At 41.0% G+C, this 8,669-nt stretch overlaps 1 protein-coding gene across 1 annotated transcript; it reads right to left on the reverse strand.

Moving 5' to 3' along the window:
* Positions 1 to 534: 534 nt before the first annotated feature.
* LOC145877317 (NLR family CARD domain-containing protein 3-like) lies at positions 535 to 3,255 on the reverse strand (the record flags this gene model as incomplete). The annotated part of the gene is made up of 2 exons (XM_082972632.1): positions 535 to 1,715; positions 2,142 to 3,255. Coding segments are annotated over 2 exons (1,340 nt in total), but the record flags the coding sequence as incomplete, so codon positions are not given.
* Positions 3,256 to 8,669: the final 5,414 nt, after the last annotated feature.

Below are 8,669 nucleotides of genomic sequence, written 5' to 3' on the forward strand. Positions count from 1 at the left end.
CCTCTCACCATTACCAATAACAGAGGCTACAACAAAACATGCTAACCTCTCACCATTACCAATAACAGAGACTACAAGAAAACATACTAACCTCTCACCATTACCAATAACAGAGGCTACACAAACATGCTAACCTCTTACCATTACCAATAACAGAGGCTACAACAAAACATGCTAACCTCTCACCATTACCAATAACAGAGGCTACAACAAAACATGCTAACCTCTCACCATTAGCAATAAAGGAGGCTACAACAAAACATGCTAACCTCTCACCATTACCAATAACAGAGGCTACAACAAAACATGCTAACCTCTCACCATTACCAATAACAGAGGCTACAACAAAACATTCTTACCTCTCACCATTACCAATAACAGAGGCTACAACAAAACATGCTAACCTCTCACCATTACCAATAACAGAGGCTACAACAAAACATGCTAACCTCTCACCATTACCAATAACAGAGGATACAACAAAACATGCTAACCTCTCACCATTACCAATAACAGAGGATACAACAACACATGCTAACCTCTCACCATTACCAATAACAGAGGCTACAACAAAACATGCTAACCTCTCACCATTACCAATAACAGTGGATACAACAAAACATGCTAACCTCTCACCATTACCAATAACAGAGGGGGTTTGATCTTTGTGCCTCCGTTTCTCATTTATCATCATTCATGATTCATTCATGGTTATTCATAATCATGGTAGCATCCACATGAATGTAGAAGTCACTGACAATAGAAGTGAAGTGACTCCAAAATGACAGGACATTATTTACTAATCAGTATCCATTAGGAAAAACATCATCCAAAACACAACCAAGACCAACTGCTAATGAATTCAACAAGTTAGTAGAATCACAAGCCTCACTGCAGGTGTCAGGAATCCCGCTTCCTGAGTCTGTTTCTGCCTGAGCTGACTGTTTTTTGTTTGGTGTCTAAGGGTGCGTTCAGAAACCTATCTGGTTGCTAGGCGACGAAGTTAGGCGGGAGATCTAGTGATTACCATACACCTGCATCTCATCAACCTTCTGCACACCTGGTCCTGATCATCACCTCTTCATAAGCCCTGAGCTGACATCCATTCCCTGCTGGATCGTTAGCAACGAACAGCCTCATGTTTCCTGAGCTAGTCTTGTTGTTTTGTTCTTGTTACTGGTTACTCTGTCTACAGTCATCCTCCCGGAACATTCAACTCCCTTGCCTGGCCGTCGGTGGATACAGTGACGTCATTGAATCCACCCATCTACTCTCATCAACTCACTTCCGCTGCCGCTCCGTCTCCTGGATCACTCAAATTACACATCAAGACTACCAATAAATAGTCACCTTCATTTTACTCACCTGGTCTGCTTCTGGGTTCTGTCTTAGAGAAACGTGACAGCAGGCATGGAATATGGGACAACATGCTAAACTTATGACTACTTTAATACACTATAAGTAATATGTCCGAATAATTACGACTTTTTCAAATGGGAGAACTACATGCATAAAGTACTTTCATATCTGATAATACTGACCTCAGAGTCTCCAGTTTACAGTGGGGATTCCCCAGTACAGCAGAGAGCAGCTCCACTCCTGAATCCTTCAGGTCATTGTTACTTAGGTCCAGATCTCTCAGGTGTGAGGGGTTTGAACTGAGAACTGAGGCCAACACTTTACAGGATGTGTCTGTGAGTTTACAGCCAGTGAGTCTGCAAACACAGAAGAAATACAATGACAGACAGGTTGTATTAAAATGATACGCTTAGCTTTCTCTGTTTACGCTGTTACCCATTTACAAATAATGTGTTGGGTTTGACCTCAGAGCTGAGACCAGAGAAGCACAGCCTTCCTCTGTGACTCCACAGCCTGACAAAGAGATCATGACTTCAAACACATTGTTAATTTAGTGTAGAAGGACAATGGCAGATGCATTTGGTTAATTCTCCCAAACAACATATAGATTCTTCTTCTGTCTCCTAGAGTTGTATGGTCATATTGTTATACTAATGTGAAAATCAATGCATTTATTCAATGTTTTCAATATAATATTAAACACATATTATAATGCATATTTTTCTTTAACCTGAATATTTCTTCCTGATGATTAGTTTTTATATGTCATTTTATGTACTCACAGAAATGCACTGGAGTCTTTGAACACTGGCAGCAGCCTCAGAAGACCTTCCTCTGATCTGGAGTATTTCTTCAGGTCAAACACATCCAGCTCCTTTTCTGAAGTCAGCAACACAAAGACCAGAGCTGACCACTGTGCAGGTGACAGGTTGGGTTTTGAGACACTTCCTGAGCTCAGGTAGCTTTGGATCTCCTCCACTAGAGAATGGTCATTCAGTTCATTCAGACAGTGGAACAGATTGATGCACCTCTCTGGAGAGGGATTCTCCCTGATCTTCTCCTTGATGTAGTTCACTGTGTCTTCATGGGTCTTTGAGCTACTTCTTGTCTTTGTCAGTAGACCTCGTAAGTGCTTCTGATTGGACTTCAGTGAGAGGCCCAGAAGGAAGCGGAGGAAAAGGTCCAGGTTTCCCATCTCACTGTGTAAGGCTTTATCCACAGCACTCTTGTAGAAAGAAACTTCAGGCTTTCTGAACAGCGCAGAAAGGTTCCTGGATGTTGATTGTGGTTTGTCCATTAGATTCTCATTGTTGTTGATGAATGAGAGGAACACATATACAGCAGCCAGAAACTCCTGAATGCTCAGATGCACGAAGCAGTACACCTTGTCCTGGTACAGAACACATTCCTCTTTAAAGAGCTGTGTGCACAATCCTGAGTACACCGAGGCTTCATTGACATCAATGCCAGCCTCTTTCAGGTCTTCTTCATAGAAAATCAGATTGCCATTCACAAGCTGTTGAAAAGCCAGTTTTCCCAGTGACAGAATGCTCTCTTTATTCCAGTGTGGACCTGTCTCTTCTTCCCCAAGATACTTTTCATCCTTCTGTTTGGTATAAAACTCCACAAGGTGTGTGTACATCTCAGTCAGAGTCTTGGGCATCTCTTCTCTCTTATGTTTCAGCATGTGTTCGAGGACTGTTGCAGAAATCCAACAGAAGACTGGAATGTGGCACATGATGTGGAGGCTCCTTGATGTCTTTATGTGTGAGAGGATTCTGCTGGCCAGGTCCTCATCACTGAATCTCTTTCTGAAGTACTCCTCCTTCTGTGGGTCATTGAACCCTCGTACCTCTGTCACCTGGTCAACACACCCTGAAGGGATCTTATTGGCTGCTGCAGGTCGGGTAGTTATCCAGAGGAGAGCAGAGGGAAGCAGATTTCCCTTGATGAGATTTGTCAGCAGAACATCCACTGAGGTTGACTCTGTGACGTCCCAACAGATCTTGTTCTTCTGGAAGTCTAGGGGCAGTCGGCACTCATCCAGACCATCAAAGATGAACACAACTTTGTACTTGTCGAAGTTTGACATTCCTGATTGTTTGGTTTCCATTGAAAAGTGATTAAGAAGTTCAATCAAAGTGTGTTTGTCCCCTTTCATCAAATTCAGCTCCCGGAAAGGGAATGAAAATACAAATTGGACATCCTGATTTGCTTTTCCTTCAGCCCAGTCCAGAATGAACTTCTGCACAGAGACTGTTTTTCCAATGCCAGCGACTCCCTTTGTCAGCACAGTTCTGATGAGTTTGTCTTGTCCAGTTAAGGGTTTGAAGATGTCGTTACATTTGATTGCAGTCTCTGGTCTTGCTTGTTTCCTGGTTGTTGTCTCAATCTGTCTCAGCTCATGTTCATTATTGACCTCTCCTGTTCCTCCCTCTGTGATGTAGAGCTCTGTGTAGATCTGATTGAGAAGTGTTGGGTTTCCTTGTTTAGCGATCCCCTCAAATACACATTGAACCTTCTTCTCTAGATTAGATTTGAGTTCACGTTGGCAAATCACAGCAAGCTCATCTGAATGAAGAAATAACACAGAGGATATTAATATTACGTCTGTTTTAATGCCTACAGTATTGTAGGACTGTTATAACATTTTAAATCATAATCATTTATTCTCTTAACTGTCTATATAAATGTGTAAATGTTTTCATAATGCATTACAGACTGGTGTGACTGATTATATTATTATTGGTATTATTGATGGTATTATTAATGTTGTCTCTCTTTCTCTCTCTAAATTAATCAACACAACACATCCCTGCTGCTACTTGATGAGGTCACTAGGTGTTGTGTTAAGGCTGCTACAATATCATTGAGTTACACAGCTACTTTAGCTGTACTTTAGCCACAGCTTTTAAATGTTATAAAACAGCATTCATCATGAGGCAGACAGATCTTACATTTCTCCAGTGTGTCAGCAAGCTCCTTCTGGTTCATTTTCCTCAGGACGTGCAGTGTGATCTTCAGAGCCCCCTCTCTGGCACTGCTCTCCTGCTTCTCATCTTCAGCATCCACCACTTCCTTATCCTGCTTCTGACTCTCATAGCCTTCTGGGAGTTCTGGACTAAGAATCCTCTTGAACATCTTCAGCTCGTTCTTCACAAATGTCGTCATTTTCTCTTCAAGCAACTGAAATAAATCAAGTAAATAAGTTAAGCAAGAGAAGAAATGCTTTCTCATTAACACATTAATGAATAATTGACAGATCAACTTTACTTGAAGTAAACTAAAACAAATGTTAATAACAGGATCACATACACTGAATATAGAGTCCAGGTCTGTTTGATGCCTCTGGGAAGACTGACCACTGAGAATCTCTGACTCTGATCTCTCCTGTTGGTTTCTGTGGACAAAACATGAGATTACAGTACACACACACACACACACACACACACACACACACACACACACACACACACACACACACACACACACACACACACACACACACACTGTTTTAGGACTATGAAAATGGACTAAAGTATTAGCCTATGGATTATGAAAACAACCAAAAGAAATGTGAAAATGGGAGAGGAGAAATGACTAGAGACAGTGTTGTTTAACTCACTGACCATGACCCATGAGTTCTTCTTACCTTTGTTCAGTAGAAAAGTCTCCCTCTCTAAACTTCATAGGTAGATTCATAGACTTGTCACTCTTCATGGACACACAGCTGGGTACAGGGGAGGCTGGTCTCTCCTGCTTGATTGGTCTTCAACACAACAGAGACAAACATTACATCTCTCATCTACTCTGATCTCAGATGGGGAAACAAGTGTTTCATTCCAAAATGCTATATATCCATTTTCAGAAATGTTGGGAAATGTAATTTTATTGTTTAAAGAAATTATTAAACCACTGCAAGGCTTTATAAAGGCTTCTAACGTTTGTAATTTCCACTTCAAAATGTCAGACTTGATTTGATGAAAAAAATGGATCAACCACTACAAAAAATGTCCCTTAATTTACAATCCACACGAACAAACACATTTGCTGCTGTTTTCCTGCTGTGAGAAACTGGGTCAAATTAAGAGATGGCATCTGTAAGTGCATTCATCTAAAGATATCTAGGTGAGACAACCACATATCACAGTCAAATATACAGGATACCAACATTCCATTCCTGTTAAACAATGGATATACAGCATTTAGCAACAAAACACATTTTCACACACACATCTAAAATCTTGAACAGTTATATAGAATGTACCCATAAGAAATACCTTCTGATTAACAAACGTTTTAGAATATACATTCTTAAACAAAATAGTCAGCTCACCTCTTAGCTTTGGTATCATGTCCCCCAGAGACACTCATTTTAGAGGCAGGACCCCCCTCCTCTCTCTCCCCAGAGAGACTCATTTTAGAGGCAGGACCCCCCTCCTCTCTCTCCCCAGAGAGACTCATTTTAGAGGCAGGACCCCCCTCCTCTCTCTCCCCAGAGACACTCATTTTAGAGACAGGACCCCTAAACAGAGATCCAGCATGTTGGTTGTGGTTAACACAGTGACCCCTAAACAGAGATCCAGCATGTTGGTTGTGGTTAACACAGTGACAACTAAACAGAGATCCAGCATGTTGGTTGTGGTTAACACAGTGACAACTAAACAGAGATCCAGCATGTTGGTTGTGGTTAACACAGTGACAACTAAACAGAGATCCAGCATGTTGGTTGTGGTTAACACAGTGACAACTAAACAGAGATCCAGCATGTTGGTTGTGGTTAACACAGTGACAACTAAACAGAGATCCAGCATGTTGGTTGTGATTAACACAGTGACAACTAAACAGAGATCCAGCATGTTGGTTGTGGTCAACACAGTGACAACTAAACAGAGATCCAGCATGTTGGTTGTGGTTAACACAGTGACAACTAAACAGAGATCCAGCATGTTGGTTGTGGTTAACACAGTGACAACTAAACAGAGATCCAGCATGTTGGTTGTGGTTAACACAGTGACCCCTAAACAGAGATCCAGCATGTTGGTTGTGGTTAACACAGTAACAACTAAACAGAGATCCAGTATGTTGGTTGTGGTTAACACAGTGACAACTAAACAGAGATCCAGCATGTTGGTTAACACAGTGACAACTAAACAGAGATCCAGCATGTTGGTTGTGGTTAACACAGTGACAACTAAACAGAGATCCAGCATGTTGGTTAACACAGTGACAACTAAACAGAGATCCAGCATGTTGGTTGTGGTCAACACAGTGACAACTAAACAGAGATCCAGCATGTTGGTTGTGGTTAACACAGTGACAACTAAACAGAGATCCAGCATGTTGGTTGTGGTTAACACAGTGACCCCTAAACAGAGATCCAGCATGTTGGTTGTGGTTAACACAGTAACAACTAAACAGAGATCCAGCATGTTGGTTGTGGTTAACACAGTGACAACTAAACAGAGATCCAGCATGTTGGTTGTGGTTAACACAGTGACAACTAAACAGAGATCCAGTATGTTGGTTGTGGTTAACACAGTGACAACTAAACAGAGATCCAGCATGTTGGTTAACACAGTGACAACTAAACAGAGATCCAGCATGTTGGTTGTGGTCAACACAGTGACAACTAAACAGAGATCCAGCATGTTGGTTGTGGTTAACACAGTGACAACTAAACAGAGATCCAGCATGTTGGTTGTGGTTAACACAGTGACCCCTAAACAGAGATCCAGCATGTTGGTTGTGGTTAACACAGTGACAACTAAACAGAGATCCAGCATGTTGGTTGTGGTTAACACAGTGACAACTAAACAGAGATCCAGCATGTTGGTTGTGGTTAACACAGTGACAACTAAACAGAGATCCAGCATGTTGATTGTGGTTAACACAGTGACAACTAAACAGAGATCCAGCATGTTGGTTGTGGTTAACACAGTGACAACTAAACAGAGATCCAGCATGTTGGTTGTGGTTAACACAGTAACAACTAAACAGAGATCCAGCATGTTGGTTGTGGTTAACACAGTGACAACTAAACAGAGATCCAGCATGTTGGTTGTGGTTAACACAGTGACAACTAAACAGAGATCCAGCATGTTGGTTGTGGTTAACACAGTGACAACTAAACAGAGATCCAGCATGTTGGTTGTGGTTAACACAGTGACAACTAAACAGAGATCCAGCATGTTGGTTGTGGTTAACACAGTGACAACTAAACAGAGATCCAGCATGTTGGTTGTGGTTAACACAGTGACCCCTAAACAGAGATCCAGCATGTTGGTTGTGATTAACACAGTGACCCCTAAACAGAGATCCAGCATGTTGGTTGTGGTTAACACAGTGACAACTAAACAGAGATCCAGCATGTTGGTTGTGGTTAACACAGTGACAACTAAACAGAGATCCAGCATGTTGGTTGTGGTTAACACAGTGACCCCTAAACAGAGATCCATCATGTTGTTTGTGATTAACACAGTGACAACTAAACAGAGATCCAGCATGTTGGTTGTGGTTAACACAGTGACAACTAAACAGAGATCCAGCATGTTGGTTGTGATTAACACAGTAACAACTAAACAGAGATCCAGCATGTTGGTTGTGATTAACACAGTGACAACTAAACAGAGATCCAGCATGTTGGTTGTGGTTAACACAGTGACAACTAAACAGAGATCCAGCATGTTGGTTGTGGTTAACACAGTAACAACTAAACAGAGATCCAGCATGTTGGTTGTGGTTAACACAGTGACAACTAAACAGAGATCCAGTATGTTGGTTGTGGTTAACACAGTGACAACTAAACAGAGATCCAGCATGTTGGTTGTGGTTAACACAGTGACAACTAAACAGAGATCCAGCATGTTGGTTGTGGTTAACACAGTGACAACTAAACAGAGATCCAGCATGTTGGTTGTGATTAACACAGTGACAACTAAACAGAGATCCAGCATGTTGGTTGTGATTAACACAGGGCCAACTAAACAGAGATCCAGCATGTTGGTTGTGATTAACACAGGGCCAACTAAACAGAGATCCAGCATGTTGGTTGTGGTTAACACAGGGCCAACTAATTATTGAATGTAAATTGTTCTCATTTATTCATTCTCTTAGAAATAAAACATTTCCTAACAGACATATCCAAACAGTCAGGTGATTTAATGCATCACATGAACATGTAATCATGACTGATATTTGCCACCTCATCTCCATGTTTAGTGTCAATAATAATAATAATAATAATAATAATAACAATAATAACAATAATAATAATAACAATAATAACAATAATAATAATAATAATAATA

This window comes from Salmo salar, unplaced genomic scaffold, assembly GCF_965601325.2.
Source record: "Salmo salar unplaced genomic scaffold, fSalSal1 ptg000858l, whole genome shotgun sequence".
Taxonomy (NCBI): Eukaryota; Metazoa; Chordata; class Actinopteri; order Salmoniformes; family Salmonidae; genus Salmo; species Salmo salar.